This window comes from Corythoichthys intestinalis, chromosome 20 (genome assembly GCF_030265065.1).
Source record: "Corythoichthys intestinalis isolate RoL2023-P3 chromosome 20, ASM3026506v1, whole genome shotgun sequence".
NCBI classification, from domain to species: Eukaryota; Metazoa; Chordata; class Actinopteri; order Syngnathiformes; family Syngnathidae; genus Corythoichthys; species Corythoichthys intestinalis.
The window spans coordinates 15,269,826-15,290,832 of NC_080414.1; the positions used below are offsets into that span (position 1 = coordinate 15,269,826).

The window sequence follows — 21,007 nt, forward strand, 5'->3', positions numbered from 1 at the left end:
TTTGGATAATTTAGAATAATAGTTTTGGATAATGAAGGCAAGCAGTAATAGGTCCTTGGAGAAAACCCATACAAATTAGCTAATAAACAACAGACAAACCCACAAAATAAATTGTAACATGTTTTATTTAATCATTTCCACACAGGCTAATCACATTAGCTGCAAGCAGAATCCGTACAGTAGTTTAGGGTTGGCATACACAGACATAAATAGGAGTTATTCTCTTGTGTTTGTATAGAAATGTTATTTTTTCATCTCCAGAATTCCGCTTCCTGGGCCACGCCTCTTTGCGCTGCAGATATTGCAGAACTGCACTCCGGGAGTCTGAAAAATAGAAATAGAACTTAAAAGGAAGTATTCATGTTGGGTAGCTATGATATTAGCAATTCTTACCGTTCCTGTGGAAGGTAAACATTCCTTGTGAAACATGTGTCTGCAGTGAAACACCACCACGCTGAAAGATTTGGCCATGTCTGAAACACATGCATATTTGTTAAACCCACTGCAGAAACGGTAGAATGTTTTTCACTTTTTCATACCTGAGGGTAATATCGTCACATGGCATGATTCACAAATATTCTCTTCTGCAAAGAAAAGCGTATAATGGTATTAGTATGCGTTTTACTGTTAAACTATCCTCGAAAAGCGTACTAACCGTCCACCATGATGCCTCGGCTCTGCGTGCGATGCATCTTTTGAAGAAGTGACAGAGAGTCGGCCACTAGAATCTTTTTACAGCCTTCCCGTAGCATAATCTTTTTATTTGGAAGAAAGACAACAAATTATTTTTACTATCAAAGAATATTACTATCAGTAAGTGCAAGAATATGGACCTGCAGATTATAGTCATGGAGGATCTTGACCAGGGAATCCCGAAGGTCCGGGATCTCCATGCCCTCCTTGATGCGATGAATCAGCAGAATGGGGTCCACATGTGTGCCGATATTGTTCAGGAGTCCCGTGATGAACGCTGGAGATGTTAAATGTCCAAATTATCCATCTTGTAGCAACATAGATAATCGTCAGGCTTCTTACGTGGCTTATCGATGGAGTAGGTGATGAGATCCTCCCACAATTCGGCGTCATCTTGCTCCTTAGCGAACTCGATGGCTTTGTCCACGTCTTCTAGCTCCTTCATAATCATCTGCAGGGCACGCTTGCAGTTGCCCATGCGACCTAGGGAGGAGTTGTCGTTAAACTACGTACCACATTCACTCGTCAAACTGAATGCATACCTGTCAAGTTGTACGGTTTCAGCGTAATTTGTACAAGTGAGCACTGATTTTTTAAATATGTACGCCGTACGTTCAAAATCTGTACGTTTTACGTGCATTACGTTTTTTTTTCTCCGTTCGGATTTTGTCACCGTTTTGGCAACAAGACAATGTGCGTTACTACATTGGTTGAATGACGCGAGAAAACACTGAGAGCGAAGAGTTTGTTGTGACGCTGTAGCAAACACGATGCTAGGCTAGGTGGCTCCAGTATTTCCTGAGTGTTGCCGACAGCCTACAATCTACGCCTAGATATTACATGCATATGGAACTACATGCGAAATGACAGACTCGAGGCGTTAATAAACAGCCGCCATTTTAGAGCAGTAGACTTCTCAGAAAGGCTCTGTTGTAGTGAACCTTCCTAGCAAACCTAAGTAACTTTTTATGTAAAATACTAAGTCGGCAAAATCTTCACTTGAATCTATCTTTAAATGATGAAACAGTTTTAAAACTTTCACATGTCAAAAGTAGACAGAAGGGAACTAATGCAAAAACGGGAGCAATTTTAACAACTTTAAAGGATGATTCACAACATTAAATGACTTCCAAACATCGCAGTTTTTTTTTTTTTTTTAAATGAAAAAAAACCCCATGAAAGGTAACACCAGTTACTTTGCTAAGTAACTAATTACTTTTACAGTCAGGTAACTGAGTTACTAACTCAATTACTTTTTAGAAGTAATTTGTAACTACCTGTAATTAATTACTTTTTAAAAGTACGATTAAGAACACTGGTCATAAAGATGACGTTTGCAGAATGAAAAGTGACGAAAGCGGAGATTTTATTCTGCCAATTTGTTGCCGTACACAATTTGCCTCAACTATTGCTGATCACTTCTCAGATCAGCAAAAGAAATGTTCCCTGACTCAAAGATTGCATCGGTGAGTTAATTTTATCAATGGACCTTTTTAATTCATAATTTGACACACTAACGAACTACCTTCAAGTCTAACTGAGTTGCGAGCTGAAGTGCAGCCATCAAGACATGATAGAAATTGCCAAAAGTGCTACATACAATTAAAACAAAAGTCACTGTTAAATTTTAGTAATCACGATGTAGCTGAAGATATCGATTGTTCTTTGATTGCTCCAGGTTATATGTTACAATATTACCAATAAATTCATATTATTTTAAAAACTGAGTTTTATTTTTGTTTCATATTGCACGCTATATACAACGTTGTAAGATTAGTTACCCTTTTGTAAGGGCATACGTCACTATTTGTAAGATTGCCAACGGCCTCGGGTTGACAGGTATGTGAATGTAACAATGTAATCTTACTGAGCAGGAAGACAGTCTCCTCAACAAAGTGTCTTTGCTGGCAAACTTCAAGAGCCTGCACAAAAAAATATTCATTCTCCTTTATAAATTTGTTTATTTTAGATGTGTGTTCGCTTTAGAGAACTCGAACCTTCTCCAGCGGGCAGTGAGTGCTGTCCCTCAAGAACGGCAGCAGATTGGGCCGGTCGAATTCAGCATACAGACCGATCTGCCTCTCGTGGTACTTTTGACCTTTGTGGTGGTCTCGCTTGAACAGTTTGTGCAGGTACTGAGAGATCAGAGATAAAAAGATTTTTTTAAAGCTTAAATATGAACACATTTGGTAAACTTTAATCTTAGGACAGTAACTTACCACATGTAGAAGCTCAGGTCTGTCTGCGAGTTCCTCAACCACCCTGTCAATCTTAAAAAAATATCCCCAAAAAACTATTAATGTCAGAATTGGCCTTAAATGTGAACACAGTGTTGCACTCACTGATATTTTGTCTTCATTGTCCAGAAGCATATCCACGGCTTTCTGCCCACAAAGAAAAACGTCGATAAGAATAAGTGGGAGCGAGACAATGGCGGGGATGTGGGACGAACCTCTTTATCAAAGTCCATGAGGAGCACGATTTTGTCCTCGATGGAAGAGAAGAGGTTGTGCTTGTGGATGAGCTGGTAAACGTCCTTGTGGCGTAGACGCAAGTAGATTTCTAGCGCTCGGTCGTAGCGTTGGTCATACGTGTAGCTGCAAAAAAAAAAAAAAAAAAATTGCCAAAAGAAAAAGAAGGAAAAATAATGGATTTGTTGAATTGCCAAAACAAAACATTTTAGGCAAGTTTGTTTTCAGTTTTCCTGATGAAAAAGGGAACAAAGGGTTGAAGAAAAAAGCAAACATATCCAAAACCATATCGATTCTTGAATCTGAAAACTATACAGTTAAGCTAAAATGCAGTAAAATCACTATACAGGGGTCATCCAGTAAATAAGGTGAATTTTTCAGTACCATAATTTTCGGACTATAAGCCACCACCCACCAAATTTGACACGAAAACGACATTTTTTCATAGATGAGTCGCACTGGACTAAAAGCCGTAGCTGCCTTCACTGTATTATGTGATATTTACACCAAAATATATTAACGGATAACACTTTATTTGACAGCGGCACCATAAGACTGTAATAAGACCAAATGAACCACTTCAAGAAGCTTCATTTGGCCATCGCTGCTCCCTTGGGGGAGACAGCCAACCTCTGCTGCCACCTGCTGTCAACACTGTTTTCATCCAACATGCCTCCTAGCATGCATTGCAGCACTACAGATGTAAATAACAATCAAAATTCACGTTCTGTACTAATTATTTCTTCAGTTACTGCTCCAGTTGTTTCATTAATAGCTAGTTATGGTATTTAGTAACACTTTATTTGACAGTGGTGCCATATGACTGTGAAAAGACCATCATAATTATGACAAGAATGAATGCTTATGAAAGATGTGATTTTGTGTCATCCAGCAAATTATCTCACTTTTGAATGGATGCAAAAGATCCGAGCTGGACATTGATGGAGTTAGATAATTTGCCAGATGACACTTAATGACATTTGTCATAAGCATTCATTTATGCCCATGATGGTGTCGTGTCATGTCATAATTATGACGGTCTTATGGCAGTGTTATGACTCCGCTTTCAAATAAAGTGTTGCCTATTAACCCCAAATAAATCAATAAATAAACCGCACTGGACTATAAGCCGCAGGATTCGAAAAAAGGGAAAAAAGTAGAGTTTTATAGTCCGAAAATTACGGAAATGGACTTCTAATACAGATAGCAGCTTACTTTTTCACATGGATTTAATTTATCAGAGTTTTGGCCCTAAAAGCATACCCTAGCATTGAACAGCGGCCAGTTTTTGCTGCTGAAGGGTGCAAAGCAGTTGAAAGTAACGTTTCAGCAGAAAAAAAATTCTGAAAAAATGGCACGAAGTTTGAAAGTGACGATGAAGTCAAAACTGTTGTGAGGGACTGGCTGGCAGATCAGTCCAAAGATTTTTGCGCTGAGGGAATACGGAAGCTTGTGCACAGATGGGAAAAGTTTGACAGTGCTGGGAGACTAGGTTGAAAAATAATACTGTCATAATAACAATAGCTATCTGCATTAGAAGTCCTTATACTGGAAAATTCACCTTATATATTGAAAGACCTTTGTAATTCCCATATATTCCAATAACTGTAATTTTTGCACAATAAACTACAATTTTTTTTTCTCCTACTTTGAACCTGATTGTATTTGAACAAATAGTTTTCTTGTGAAATTTGGTAGGTGTACATACTCCAGAATTTAGGGTAATTTTGCTAGCCTATTCAAAATAGAGCATGAATAGGTTAATTAAGGGTTACAGTTTGAGGAATTAGACTATTTTATATCCACTGCCACTGACATCGATTGCAGTCAGTGGCAGCCCACGTTTTAACTGTATGTACGACTCACAGCTCAGCCAACGTGGTGAGCAGCGTGCTGTTCATAGGGTTCTTGGTCAGGTGGTCGGTGACCGCTTGCACAATGGCATTGTTGTTGTAAAGCTCTCCCGGCCATTCCCGGATCAGTGTGGCGAAACCCTGAGCAAGAAGAGATTTTTTTTTTTTCTTTTTACTTGTTAATCACCCTAAAAGTCGAGTGAACTCGAAGTACCTCGTAGTCCGTTTTGAGAAATTCATGCAAGATCATTTCATAGATCGCGGGGCGAAGACGTAGGTCGCCTCTGGGTAAATATTGACTGATAGCCTACAATTGAAGACAACTGTAAATGGTGATTTTAAAGCTAATTTGAATTATTTTCATTGTGACTTACCTTCAATTGTCCAATAGTTTTGAATCTGTACACCTCGTTTTCCCACAATTCCATGTTTTTCCCAAGAATCTTTTGACATTTCCTACAAAAGAACACTGAATAAGTATAGAAAATGAACTGTCGCTGGATCTTGTTAAAAATCAACCTGGCAGCGCTGTCGTAATCGCCCTTCTCCACTAAGTGGTTAATATAAGCCATTCCGATCTTCTTGACGTCGTGCCTCTTGATGTTCTTGAAGCTTATTTCGGCAGCCATCAGCGCCTCCTCGTACTTTTTCTTCTCCAGCAGCCAGTCAATGTGGTCGTCTTGGTCACGCTCCTTAGCTACCACGATGTCTTTGGGGCTGATTATGTAGAACAGTGATTCGCCTTCGGAATGTTCTGTCAGCAAAAAAACACGTACGTCAGCATTTTACAACATTTATTTTGATTTGACACTACTGCAGTCCGACCGAGTCGGTAGTCACGACACTCGTTATCCTGGTAGTTGCGCACGGTCAGTGCGTCCGACGAGATTTCCTCGCAAGTTTCGTGAAGAGGTTGGATGATGTCGAGGCGAGGCCGCGCTAGGAATTCCTCGTCCTGAAGACAAACAAACGTCAAGGATATCAAAAGTATAATAATTGTCATGTTACTCAATGTCTTACCATGTGCTCTGGGTTCTCCTTCACAAAGAACAAGGTGACTAGCTGATCCGCTAGCGGGGCTAGTCCGCTAATGTAGAACTCCGTCTCGAAGGCAGAAACTGCAACACAAAAAAATGTCATTGAATTGGCAAATTTCACCTCATTGTTTCACAGTGTTGATTCACTTTACTGTGTCAAAGGGCATGGAGTGAAGTCTGCCTAATCTATGGTTACATGCTTTACTATAATGAATGTGTTGACTAATGCAAACAATTATATGGTGTGTGCAAGAAAGGTAACTATTCCCTTCATTCCCCCTCACGAGCCCCTACAGGGGCCTTAGAACTTAGAACACTACACTTTTCTGTAAAATTACATTACTCATTAGATCACCCAGAGGGACGGCTCAAGATCTCGCTCGCTTTGTCCTGTTCTTCTTGGTCAGGACACTAAAATTGCTACTCCACTGTTATTCATGGATTGATCGGGGATGTATGTTTACTGAATATACACACCGACCTTCAGAGCTTGATTTTTAATTTTTTTGTCTGAGGGTTGATTAATTAGCTGTAAGAATTGTGGACTTGTTGTTGACTGTAAGTTCAGAGTTAGCCTGTAAAGTGCATGAGTACTCTTCCGTTGTGCTTATCATATCTCTGGGCTGATGAGACGTTTAGGGAAAGAACTACGTGTTCAAATATAAGCTTTTTTTTTTTTTTTTTTTTAAGTTGTATTTATCTTTTTTTAACAAAAAAGTAATAAAATTGTATCATTTAAAAAAATAATGTTTTTCATTGAAATGTTTTACTACCATTTTTTCAGTAAAATAGAACAACTTATATATATTTTTTGTATAAATGTTATTATGTTTTGATTATATTTTATGAACATTCGTTCATTCGCTGTCAGTTCAAATGGATTGGACGTCCATCGCAGTCAATGGCAGCCTATGAGTTAAATGGCAGAAGCAAGTTTCCCTTACCTATTTCCACGTAACGACTGGGTAGATCCCTCATATCTGTAGGATTTCGCTCCTTGACAACACAAATCTATGAAAAAGGACATTAAATTACACAAATGTCACCTCACAAAATGGACGCATCATTCCAAACCTTAATAGAGGTCCCCCAGCCCACGATAAGGGTGCTGTTGTCTTTCCAACACAGGCTGCATGGGTACATGTCCGGCCTCAAGCTGACATTGTCCCGCAGCACGTTGGTGATTCGTTGCTTGGTGCTGATGTCGTAGATTTTGACACCCTGACCAAAAACAAATGACCTGAAGTTTTAATCATGTGTATTGTTTTCATGAAGATTCTACCACAAGAGGTATGCGTACCACATTGTTAGCCCAAGCAATGAGGTTGGCTCTCCACTGGATGTTGGTGATTGTGCCCTCGCCTTCGTGCAGAAGGGACATCTTCCAACGATTCATCCAGTTACGCTCGTACAAGAGGAGCTTAAAAAATAAAACATGACAGTGAGCAGTAACGTCATGCTAACAGCAGAGGGCAGTGCATGATCAGTAGATTGGAAGACAGAAGCGTTTCTTTCTGCAAAGTGCTGTTTTTTACATATTTAATCAAATGCAAGGTGAGCAAAAACAAAAATTCAAAGGATAATGCATACAAAAAGAAAGTAAATTTTAATTAGAATTTTAATTTTTTAAAAAGTAATTTTTCCAATATCTGTTTTTCTATCGTTCAAATCACATCTATGTGGCAAAGTGCTTCAAAGTCGAGTAAAATATTGAGATATTGAATAATAATGATTCATACATAAACAAAAATTATTATAAGTAAAAATAATTGATGACATCCATTGATCTAAACCCTATTGAGCATGGAAAAACACCATAATGTAAGAAAGACAACACAATAACAGAAGTCTAATTTATTGTATCGTTTTTCTTTCATTATTATTTTTATTTATTCAATATTATTTATTGTGATGTTTACTGAATACATTTCTATTATCGCTTTTTGTTTCTACCAAAATACAATTCCATTTAGTTTTCTATTTATTTTATTCAGTTAAAAAAATGTGTTTAAAAAAACACATTATACGTACCAATAAATTTGTTAATCCTTAATTTACGCTTCAGTTAGCGCAAAATTAATTTTCACATCTGTGACCTTTGACCTCGTTACCCTAAAATTATATTACAAATACCGTATACAGTGATGCCTCCACATATGATTACTTTGACACACGATCTTTTTGACATTCGACGTAAAATTTGACTATTGTTTCTACATCCAACGACATGCTTGAAATGCGATTTATGACAGCGTCGGTTTCTTTGTTTTCCCGCAAGACGGATGCATGGCAGATTTTCTTTTGAGAGAAATCAACATGGTTTCCAAGAATGTTAGTGTAGGTGGTGAAAAAAGGAGAAGGCTAAGGCTTACTAATGAAATGAAGATGGACATGATAGAAAAATATGAGCGTGGTGTGCGGGTTCGTGAACTGGCACGACAATACGGCCGTAGAATGTCTACGATCACAACGGTCTCCGACGACCTGTGTTCGCCAGTCTTTTTAAGTTAAGGTGAAAATTATTATTATTGTAACATCGCCCAAAAACACGCCAGCTTCGTCAGGTTTTTAATCATTTATTTCAGAACTTGTGCAACACAACATGCCTACTGTCTGCCGCAGCTGAACATGAAAAGTGAAAGTAAAATGTCCTCTCTCACTCTGTCACGTCAGCCACACGGTGCATTCAGGTACACCACGCAAAACACATCTGCCACAGTAGAACCCAATTTGTTACATTATTATAGGTATTATTATTATTATTATTATTATATTATCATTCCGATTTTCATTCATTATTTGTTTTGCTTTGTGAAATTGCTTTTTGCAATAGTACCAGCAGTATTTATTAGGATTTAGTGTAGGTTTTGGGGCTGTGGAACGAATTCATGGAATTACTGTATTGGCCAGATTATAAAATGGCCCTGGTTATAAGACGACCCCCTCTTTTTCAAGACTCAAGTTTGAAAAACAGACTTTTTGAAACACCAAATTAATTTTGATACAGAAAATAATTACAGTGCATCCGAAACAAATGATTATAACAATATATTTGAGAGAAAAAGCATGTTATTTTGCCTCATTCAAATCTTAATATCTGAACATTTAAATATGTAAACTAAAGTGCAATCACATTCGTAAATGAATGCCTTCTGGTTTTCGAAATGTAAATAAACCAATCATTGTGATAAAACAACAAAATTGCAATAACTGCATTAACCATCAAAGTGAAGTCTAACTGTAACTGTAGTCTTGAAACAAATCTAAATAAGGAAAAAATTGCAATAAAATAATGTAAACTGGTTAAACTTGAGAGTAGCTGAGATTTGTCATGACAGAACATCGCTTCAATGATATCTGGCGCCATCTAGCGTCGTGAATGTGTATAATGTCTAGACCGCGAATATAAGACGACCCCTTCTTTTTCAGTCTTATATTCAGGCCAATACGGTATAATGTATTCATATCGGAAAATCGTGCTCGACATACGACCATTTTGACTTACAAACATGGTCCTGGAACGAATTAACTTCGTATGTAGAGGTACCACTGTATTTTACAAGCTTAACAATCACCCCGGCTATCTTGAACACAAACAAACAAGCAAACAAACAGAACTGAATACATAACCTCTGCTTTCATAGGTTTCACCTAATGGCAGAGGCAATAACATAATATTCTGTATATCTTTAACATAAAGCCTAGCCCTGAATGTATATTGTTTAAACTTCGCTAAACCTACACTTTCAGGTTACACTCTTTCTATACATTATGTTCGCAACTAATCAATTCTCAATTGTACGAATATCTGACAGGTCCCTGCTGTAATCTACACTCGCTAATGTGCCTTTCAACCCACATACAACCACCACAAAGCTACAACCTTTTAGCGAGACGCGGCCGTTAATAAACGCTTGGGCCCACAAAGAGACGGCGCCACAAAAGAACGGCAGAGGCAAACATTGAATTTCTCCTTGGAACGGGACGCGTCTCCCGTCGAGGCACATTGATTTCCCTCGCAGGCACCTCGCCGAGGCCTTAGGCGAGCGGAATCGGCGGCGATTCAAAGAAAATGGCAAAGCGGCCTAACAATGATGGGGGAAAGAAAAGTTGCTTGTTGTATAAATGTCAGTGCGCTCGATCTAAAAATACTAAATGGCATTATCAAATGTATACACAGCAGTTACCACATAAGGTACACCATTCAGCCTTCCTAAAACCACCTAATTTTCAGGTCCTCGTAAAAACTCGTAAATTGGTGCACTCGGAAGTCTTTCTTTGTTCACGGCAGGCAGACAAAGAACTGTGGTTTTAAGCCCACATTGAGAATAACGTTAAAAATCCTATTTCAACGTACCTTGTTGCCACCAGTGACAAACTGCTTGTAGTTGGATCTGGAGAAGAGGGGGTGTAACGCCACCACCTAACCAGACAAATGACACTGTTAGGATTTGGGAAAGTGAAATGGGATTGATATTTTGCAATATTCCAGTTAGGGAAATACTGTACAAGCTATGAATAAAGAGTATTGGGTCATGAGGAGATGAGACGTAAAGGAAATGGAAATGGAAGGGAAAAAAATGGATTTGGATGAAACTTGAAGACTTTACACAAGATTTTCAAGAGGGAATTTTTCTCTCATTCAGCTATAACACAGATGTCAAACTCAAGGTTTTGGGAACCAGATACAGCCAGCCACATCATTTTAGAGGCCTGTGAATGTAAAATGTAACATGTTTCTCGCCAAAATAGGACAATTGAAAACTGAGAATACTAGTATTTACTAATCCGTCCCCATAAAAAAAAAAAAAACACAAAAAAAAAAAAAAAAAAAAAAAAAAAAAAAAAAAAAAATTACCATAATTTTCAGACTGTAAGCCGCTACTTTTTTCCCTTCTTTTGAATCCTGCGGCTTATAGTCCAGTGCGGCTTTATTTGGGTTAATAGGTCACACATTTTTGACAGTGACATCATAAGACACATAAGACCGTCCTAATTATGACATGACACTATCATGGACATTACTGAATGCTTATGACAGATGTCATTAAGTGTCATCTGGCAAATTATGGCACTAACTCCATTTATGTCCAGCTCGGATCTTTTACATCCATTCAAAAGTGAAATCATTTGCCGGATGACATTAAATAATATCTGTTAAAAGCATTAATTAATGCTCATGACAGCGGCATGTCATAATTAAATAGTCTTATGACAGTCTTATGGCACCAATGTCAAATATGTAAAGTGTTACCAAATACCATAACTAGCAATTAATGAAACAACTGGAACATTAACTAAACAAATAATTCACACAGAACATGAATTTTGATTGTTATTTACATCCTTAGTGCTGCAATGCATGCTAAGAGGCATGTTGAATGACAACAGTGTTGACAGCAAGTGGCAAAAGAGGTTGACTGTCTCCCCGAAGGGAGCAGCGATGGCCAAATGAAGCTTCTTGAAGCAATGAAGCTTTGCAACAAAATGGTTCAAAGCTTCATGGTGGTTCATTTGATCATCTGACAGTCTTATGATGCCGCTGTCAAATAAAGTGTTACCAGTTAATATCTTTTGGTGTAAATATCCCAAAATACAGTAAATGATGAGTAAAATTTTTTGGGAGAAATTACAAAAATTTTTAAAGTTTAGTTTTTTGATTAAATAAACAAAATAAAATATAAATAACACTGAGAAAACTGTAACCATAATGACGATACTTGTTATCTTAGACGTTAGTATGAACGAATGCACAGCTAGGTAAAAGTGGCTTCCAATTTTCACCCGTTACTTACTTTAACTGGACAATCAAAATTCTCGTGGAAGCCTTCTCTAGTGTACAGGCCGAACACTTGCACCTGGAGAAAGATTGAAAAAGGTGACTTACTCAACAACCCTACCTTAATTGCAGCCTTTGAGGAAAAAACATGAAAAAAACTGGCTTTGATTTGTTCCACCGGGTGGTCAATTAGTGGACACCTCAAATCTGCGGGGGAAAACCCTGCAGGTTTGGCTAATCTCTGACTTTTGGACCACCTTGTGTGTACTGTAAAAGTGCATCATAATCATCTAAGGGGAAAATAACACCGTATCCTGATGCCATCTGAGCATCAATTAGGATTAGGTTAGATTTGTAGAGATTACAAGGGTCTCTTGAAACCCTTGGCGGATGCCGCTAATGATGATAACCATCCCATGGCACTGAAACATGATCGTTCACTGCTAGCCCTCCCATAAACTTGCTCAATATTTCAATCTGACATTATTAGCATAAAGTTTGACAGATAAGCCGTGCTGATGGAAAATGATGATGTGCCGCTTCTCTGCTCAGAAAGATGGAAGATCTCCCACCTTGCCGTCCTCGGAGCAGATGCCCACGTGCTCGCCGCTCTCGTCCAAGCTGATCTGGTTGATCTTCACCAAACTCTGATAGGGCAGAAAAAGCACTTCCACTTATTTTTTGGACTATAAGTGGCTACTTTTTCCCTCTCCTTTTGAATATCCACAGTTTGCTATGAAAAAGCAGCTATGCTGGCACACTGCTAGCCAAGTTAGTTGGGCACTATCGGGATTTTGAGATACTTGGTGCTGTTACAGAAGAACAACTTAAGGCTAGCGTATAATAGGTTGAAAGATTTCAAAACAACAGGTATGTAAAGGGTGCTAAGACAAAGATGGCAAGCTAGCATGCTGCTAGCCAAGTTTGTTAAAGACTGGGAATTTTCCAGTGCTTGGAGTCATTACAGAAAAATAGGTTAAGACTATCCATGAGTGGTTTGTAAGATAAAAAAAAAAAACAACAGCAAAAAATGCATTACTACTTTGCTACGACAAAATAGTTATGCAAGGGCTAACGCTGACATCTGTTTGCCCTAAGCTCCTATATTGATTTTAAGAGGCTGTAGGCTAACAAGTAAGGCTGCAACAACGAATCGATTAAATTCGATAAATATATTGGGTGCCAACGAACTGGTGAATGATGTTTGCCGGCAGCTTTGAGCAGTCCCGTTTGGGTCCTTGTTTGTGCATAAAGTGAGGCTGCGCGCAAGTGATAAGGGCAACAGATAGAGTTCACTGCTACACTCAGGTTGGGTTGCTGAATCAATAATATTACGAAGTGTCGAGCGCGAGATTGTCTTTGGTGTTGTTAGATCCAGTGTGCCTCCATCAGAGGTGAGTACATGAAGCCAATTGTATTGTTTGCATTCTTTGTTGATTAGGTTTTACTACTTAGCATGGAGCCATAAGCTAGTTATCGATTATGCTAATCAGTGTCTTAAGTGTCCGTTTGTATTTTGTTTTGGAGAAGCATATTAGCCCTTATTATTATGTTATTGTTAGATTGTAAAGTTGTCTCATTTCTTTTTTTGAAGAAACCACACACATAAACTCATTCATATAACAACTTAAGAGTCTCCATCCAACACAAACACCCAATCAAACTGTACATTGTCATACAAGAGAGTGTGCTTTGAAATTGGATTTGGATTTTAATTTATGAACAACTGCTAGATAAAGAAAACTGCTTCATTACAGTCTGCCTCCTCCGTATTCAATTTTGTTGTTAGGTTTGTTTAATGAAATTAATTGAGTCATTGACATAATTTATATCAGCTTTGCATACAAGAAAAAACATGTCAATCAGCAACAATTTTGTTTTTCTTTTTAATGAACAGGACTTATTTGTCTGATTTGTGTACGGTGAAATGCTTTTTATGCTTTATACTCAGAACCTTTAATAAAAACTTTTAACAGGTTTTATGTACCGTATTTTCTGCATAACAAGGCGCAAGGCATTATAAGGCACACTAGTAGTAGTAGTGGTTGCACGATGCATTCACTAGATGAAACTGCGCTTAAGGGCATGTCATGCCATGATGAACCAATATTGATCCATACATAATGCGCATCGGAGTATAAGGCGCACTGTCTGCTTTTGAGAAAACTGAAGGCTTTTAGGTGCGCCATATAGTAAACACGGTACTTAAAACAGTACAAGTCAGGAAGTTGTAATAAAATATTTTTTAAGGAAATACTCATCCATTTTTTCTTCATTGTTACTTACAGCATGCCTTAAACAACTTCAAATTAAATTGTGGTAATTGCAAAAAAGTGACATTTATCCGATGAATCGCTTAATTAATCGTCCGATTATTTGATTATAAAAAATAATCGTTAGCTGCAGCCCTACTAACAAGACAAGCTCAATTGGATTCTATTTCTTCTTCATTATTACACTCGTTTAATAAAGTTACAGTGGGGCAAATAAGTATTTAGTCAACCACCAATTGTGCAAGTTCTCCTACTTGAAAAGATTAGAGAGGCCTGTAATTGTCAACATGGGTAAACCTCAACCATGAGAGACAGAATGTGGAAAAAAAACTGAAAATCACATTGTTTGATTTTTTAAAGAATTTATTTCCAAATTAGAATGGAAAATAAGTATTTGGTCACCTACAAAAAAAGCAAGATTTCTGGCTGTCAAAGATTTCTAACTTCTTCTAACGAGGTCTAACGAGGCTCCACTCGTTACCTGTATTAATGGCATCTGTTTTAACTCATTATCGGTATAAAAGACACCTGTCTACAACCTCAGTCAGTCACACTCCAAACTCCACTATGGCCAAGACCAAAGAGCTGTCGAAGGAAACCAGAGGCAAAATTGTAGACCTGCACCAGGCTGGGAAGACTGAATCTGCAATAGGTAAAACGCTTGGTGTAAAGAAATCAACTGTGGGAGCAATTATTAGAAAATGGAAGACATACAAGACCACTGATAATCTCCCTCGATCTGGGGCTCCATGCAAGATCTCACCCCGTGACGTCAAAATGATAACAAGAACCTAGAGCAAAACTCCCAGAACCACACGGGGGGACCTAGTGAATGACCTACAGAGAGCTGGGACCACAGTAACAAAGGTTACTATCAGTAACACAATGCACCGCCAGGGACTCAAATCCTGCACTGCCAGACGTGTCCCCCTGCTCAAGAAAATACACGTCCAGGCCCGTCTGCGATTCGCTAGAGAGCATTTGGATGATCCAGAAGAGGACTAGGAGAGTGTGTTATGGTCAGATGAAACCAAAATAGAATTTTTTGGTAGAAACACAGGTTCACGTGTTTGGAGGAAAAAGAATACCGAATTGCATCCGAAGAGCACCATACCCACTGTGAAGCATGGGGGTGGAAACATCATGCTTTGGGGCTGTTTTTCTGCAAAGGGACCAGGACGACTGATCTGTGTAAAGGAAAGAATGAATGAGGCCATGTATCGAGAGATTTTGAGTGAAAATCTCCTTCCATCAGCAAGGGCATTGAAGATGAGACGTGGCTGGGTCTCTCAGCATGACAATGACCCCAAACACACAGCCAGGGCAACAAAAGAGTGGCTTCGTAAGAAGCATTTCAAGGTCCTGGAGTGGCCTAGCCAGTCTCCAGATCTCAACCCCATAGAAAATCTGTGGAGGGAGTTGAAAGTCCGTGTTGCCCAACGACAGCCCCAAAATATCACTGCTCTAGAGGAGATCTGCATGGAGGAATGGGCCAAAATACCAACAACAGTGTGTCAAAAGCTTGTGAACAGTTACAGAAAATGTTTGGCCTCCGTTATTGCCAACAAAGGGTACATAACAAAGTATAGAGATGAACTTTTGGTATTGACCAAATACTTATTTTCCACCATGATGTGCAAATAAATTCTTTAAAAATCAAACAATGTGATTTTCTGTTTTTTTTACCACATTCTGGCCCTCATGGTTGAGGTTTACCCATGTTGACAATTACAGTCCTCTCTTAATATTTTCAAGTGGGAGAACTTGCACAATTAGTGGTTGACTAAATACTTATTTGCCCAACTGTACGTAGTGTCATACTGGCTGTTAACGCACCAATGTTAATTTTGGTAATAAAGAGATTTTTGATCAAACCGTTTTTTTTTTGGTGTTACATCTGTCTCTAAATATTGCATATTAAGAAGTGAAAACCTACGGCTATTTGATGTGGTGCGACATAATCAGGTGCGCTGTATTTTGTGGATTTTACAGTAATTCTATTTACTAACGAGTGGGTGCTATGTTGTGGCTCATACTCACAATTTCAAACTTCTGAGTGACATTCCCTTGGATGTCCAACAGGAAGACCTTTCCAAAATGTGTACCCAAAGCAAGAAACTAAATATAAAAAAAACAAACACACACAAGAAGGAATTTAGCAAGAGAAATTCAAGATTTTGGAATAATAAAATGAAATCGTGTGTGTAGGTGAAAAGGATTAAAAAAAAAAAAAAAAAAAAAAAAAAAAAAAAAGTTAAAAGAGTAAGGTTGAGGATTGGCTGAGCTTGAGAGCAAAAGTGTGAAATTGCCATTGCTCTTTATTAAGTCAGGCAGTGTGAAATGGCATTTCTTCTTCTTAAATTAAAATGCTTCAGCATAATAAATGCACTGTACATCTGACTTGTCTTCACCTTCTCGCTGCTAAACTAAGCTAAACACAGAGCTATTATTTTCAAGTGTTTTTCTGGCTTTTTTCGTGCTTCAGCGGTGCGTGTGTGTCCATTGGGGAAAAAGAAAGTATGAAAAAAAATAGAAAGTGTGGCTTTAAGTGTGTTCTTGCACCCCGTCGTAATCCCCCCCTCCTCTTGGCGGCATGTGGCCCAGCACCATGCTTGAGTGCAGCCTATAATGAAATGCTTATATTTACAGGCACAGCTGAGCGTGTCACATAGAGCCCGCTGCAATCTTCCCAAATAAAATAAGCAGGAAATAAAATTAATAAATAAATAAAAGGGTTGGAGGCTCGTGAGGCGCAGCAACTTTTAAAAGGGATTTATTGGGACGGGGGATTGTTCAAACGGAAATCCCCATTCAGACGCTTAAAATATGAGGACACATGCGCGTGTGTTTGTGGTCGTAAGGGGGAATATTCGGTGGGGCGACACAGCCATGTGTGACGACAAGGGGGTCCTACTAAATGTAGAATGTGACTTGTTTGACTGTGGGAAGATTCGGAAGAAGTTTGGGTCTCAAGTTGTCAAAGTAAAGCAGATATAAAAGAAAAATCGCCATTAAAATGAATGATGACATCATTTTGCAAATGCAAATTATAAAAAAAAAATTGAAATAGTTTAAAATGAAATTAAAATAGTAAAAAGTGGAACAGAAGTTAAACAAAAATATAAAAAGTGAAAAAATAAAGTAGGAATGGAAAATAAATACGAATTATAATGTTGACCTTAGTAGAAAAGCCTGGCAGCCCGTCAGGCTTATAAGGCACTGGATGAAAAAAAAAAAGTGTTGTTAAATAATGCTCAGTCAAATTTAGCAAAATGAATACAATTGAACAAACATGACAAACAATATTGAAAATAAATAAAATAGCGGAAAACACAGACCAAGCTGAAAAAGCAGTTTCTGTTCTTGCAACCCTCTTTAAAATAAACTGCTGTATTTTGAGCCAAAAGAACTGTTGTGTTTGATAGAACAATATGTCTATATGCTGCCATAGCAGACTCATGGCGCAATAAGCCCCTGAACTATTTTTAATATGTCCGTTTTACCCCGGAAACCCCTGTTGTTGTTGTTGTCGTCGCGCAACAGTTTTTGTTTCAATCCAGCCATAAAACGAAGGTAATTAATTATGTTTTTTATTCAAAATGTCCGTAATTTTTAGTATGGAATCATTAATTGATGTCTAATATTTCGCTTAAAAACAAACAAACAAACAAACAAACAAACAAAAAAAACGAATTTAAAAATTTTTTCACTCGCATATTTTACACTTTTAAACAAATGATGTCAAAATGAAAAAAATGGTAAAAAAGTGGTAAAAAAAAGTCACGTATATCTACCTCATAACTATCGCTTAAATGCCTTTTTTTGTTATTGTCGCATTTTTCTCGATCCAAACAAAGAAAATAATAATGAAAAAAAAAAACCGTTTAAAAGGGTAAATATATGAAAAAGAAAATCTCGACCACTCATTGATGTCTGCTATTTCTGCATCGTGACCCTTGTTATATTACCATGTTTCACACATAAAATCCCCCCAAAATCCGGCTGTGGCCATTCACAGCTGTGTCTTGACACTCGGTGATACATGCTACATGGAGTTTTTGGATCGAAACAAGGTAAGTACGCGATATCTCGTAAAGTCACGGCGTCTATAATTCTGCTCTCGTGTGCTCTTATCTCCAGATAAGGTTTTGCTGTTTAAAAAAAAAAAAAAAAATTGTTTTTAAATGCCCTACCGTTGATTGAGATTGTAAGCTTTCCAATGATGTATCACACATGCATATCGGACAGTTTTGAAATTTGGCCAAATTGGGGGTCTCAGAGCGGAACTTCAAGTCACCTGAGTGTTTTCCGCCCATTTTATATTTTATATATATATATATATATATATATATATATATATATATGTATAATTATATAATTAAGATGTCCCCGATCCGATCATGTGACTGGAAATCGGGCCGGTCGTGCCTTATTTTAGAGGATTGGAATCATGTGAAAAGGAAGAGGTTTTTATTTTTTAAATATATATACTGTATATATTTATATTTTAAGGGTTAAAAAGCAAAAAAATACATCAGAAATACAATGGCACTACAAAAATAAACAAAAATATGTAATTTTTACACTCTGCAACACTCCCAGAAAAAGCAGAAGAGGAAGTACTGTAACATGCTGGGAACTTTTGTACAAATAACATTTAAAAAGACTTTTTTTCCGGTATTGGATCGGGATTCGGGTGGAAAAATAGGCGATCGGGTCATCCCCATATATACTAAAATGAAAACAATCCCATAAAATAAGCAGCTAATGAAAAATACATAGTATAAATTTACAAAATAAAAATAATAAAATAACACAATAAAATACTAAACAAACACAACCTCCCTGGCAGAGGTAACAACACTTTGAACATGTGCTTCTGCTGTCATGACGACAAGTCAGCTGCCTCCTGAAAGAAGCACGGCCTTCCACCAGGTGAGCGCTGACAACACTCCTGCGCGTGAATGAAAAGTTGAGACGACAATGGTGTCTGGCGCATTTCCCCGAGAGAAAAACCCGCCGTGCGGGTGAGAAAAGAATGGCCCCACCAAACTTGCAACAATATGAACTCCAATCTCTCTGTGTGGCATGACCCACCCTCTACCTTGTCATGGACAGTCATACAGCTCGCTGCGTCGCTCTGAAGGATTTCTGTCACGCCGTTGGAAAGGCGTTCATATTTCAGCTTAGGTTCTTCCTCGCTGTCCTCCTCCTGATTGACCAAAACAAAAGTTGTTGAAATGAACTGCAAATTAGCGGACTCAGTCGTAATAGATGGCAAAAGTTTGAAAGTGGGTAGTTTCTCGGCAGGGGGATCCAGTTGGGCTTTTTCTCTTTTGTTACGGTGGCGAAGTCCGTGACAAATGCCCTCGCATCAAAGCTCTCCCCACCATAATACACAGGAAATAGCCAAGATATGGTTGTGTTGAGTGGGAAAGGATTGTTTTTGAAAATAACACTTTCCACGCTCTTGTCCGCCTCTGTGTGACATAACAGTGTTTTGAGTTGATGCACCCCACAGACTGTGCAGCATCGCTTATAAAGCCGATTGAGAGTAATATTGAGTCCGTGACCCACTGGCCAGAGTGTTGCATGGTGCCGGTGGAAGACTTTAAGTTTGTTTTATGAAAAGAGCAAAAATGTGGATTTTAGCAGGGATGAAGCTACTTTACGGGAAAATGAAAATGACGGCGGCGCATTTCACGCGAGATCATGGACATGTGCGCATGTGCACGGAAGAGTTTTACCAAATCTAGCTGTTTGGAATGGATAAACAATTGACGAGCATATCCTTCAATGGCAGTGAAAATTTGGATTCAAATTGACTTATAAACTTGACTTTTTGAATTGCATTTTTGGACATCTTAGGTCTTTTTTTTTTATTTCAAGGCACACAATGCAGAATGCGGCTATCTTATTTGCTACGCTAATCGGCCAAGATCTTTTATAGACTTTTTACAATTCACGTTTTGATAAGAATTCTCGAGAATATTCTAAAACGTAACGTAAACGTCTAAAATGTTTTCTGAAGTCTTGCTGCGTTCTCCTTTCCTGCCAGTTTGATGCATGAAACCATAATTTATTTAGTCTACTCTTGACCCTCAGGTGTCAAGTACAACACTGAAAGTCACTCAAAATATTGACAGATCTGGTAAAAACATGAGCAGAATGAAGGAGTGTTTTGACACCTCTGACAAAGATTCTATTGAGACCGGAAGTGTATTGTGGGGTTGTGTTGGACATAAAAAAACACACCAGCTCTTGACAGAAATGTGCATGTCAACATTGTTTGAGTAGTACTGAAAAAAATGCACACTGAGCAAAACTACTCATTTTCTCATTGGTGACTTTTTTTTTTTTTTTTTAATCTTACCTCGGATTCATCTGTGAATTCTTCACTTGATTTTCTGCTCTGTTTTTGGAAACATTAGAGAACTGTCATTACACATCAAAAGTAGAAGGCACTGAAATGCAGATTGTGTCCAAGCATTTAAAAACACAGATAGGCTCTTTATTTCTATTTGTCCGACATTAAATCAGACTTAAGGTTTCTTGTTTCAGGCCAATTTTACAATATGGATATAGATTTTAGGTTTAAAGAGTTAGTTTGCTAGGTGACTACTAGTTAGGCTTTATGTTAGTGTCGTCAACATTGGAAGGCAGTCGCTAGCATGCTAGTCTTACCTCTTCCTCCACTCCAGCCATTATTACGCCGTGCCGTATCCCGCTGTAAAAACACCTCGCCGGGGCTTCAAACCTAATTAAAATTCCTCTATGACATCATTAAGTTTCCGAAATGACAAAAAAATTATTCACGACATTGCAAGAGTGATGCTTAGCTTCAGACTCACTGCGCCCCTGTAACTTGAATCACATGATAGAAACATTGGAGCGGGGGCTT

At 38.2% G+C, this 21,007-nt stretch overlaps 1 protein-coding gene across 1 annotated transcript; it reads right to left on the bottom strand.

Annotated features, from left to right (window-relative positions):
- Window positions 1-120: 120 nt before the first annotated feature.
- On the bottom strand, window positions 121-20,998 carry vps41 (VPS41 subunit of HOPS complex). Its single transcript, XM_057824555.1, has 27 exons — window positions 20,791-20,998; window positions 20,480-20,518; window positions 19,211-19,318; window positions 16,147-16,224; window positions 12,406-12,480; window positions 11,850-11,912; window positions 10,412-10,477; window positions 7,355-7,474; window positions 7,129-7,275; window positions 6,999-7,065; window positions 6,038-6,135; window positions 5,843-5,972; window positions 5,537-5,771; window positions 5,392-5,473; window positions 5,232-5,324; window positions 5,031-5,158; window positions 3,146-3,290; window positions 3,036-3,077; window positions 2,913-2,963; window positions 2,691-2,828; window positions 2,561-2,615; window positions 1,036-1,176; window positions 834-970; window positions 656-755; window positions 540-584; window positions 394-473; window positions 121-324 (listed from the first exon to the last, which is right to left on the bottom strand). The coding sequence occupies exons 1-27, from the start codon at window positions 20,809-20,811 to the stop codon at window positions 244-246; spliced, it is 2,565 nt and encodes an 854-aa protein (XP_057680538.1). The 5' UTR covers window positions 20,812-20,998; the 3' UTR covers window positions 121-243.
- Window positions 20,999-21,007: the final 9 nt, after the last annotated feature.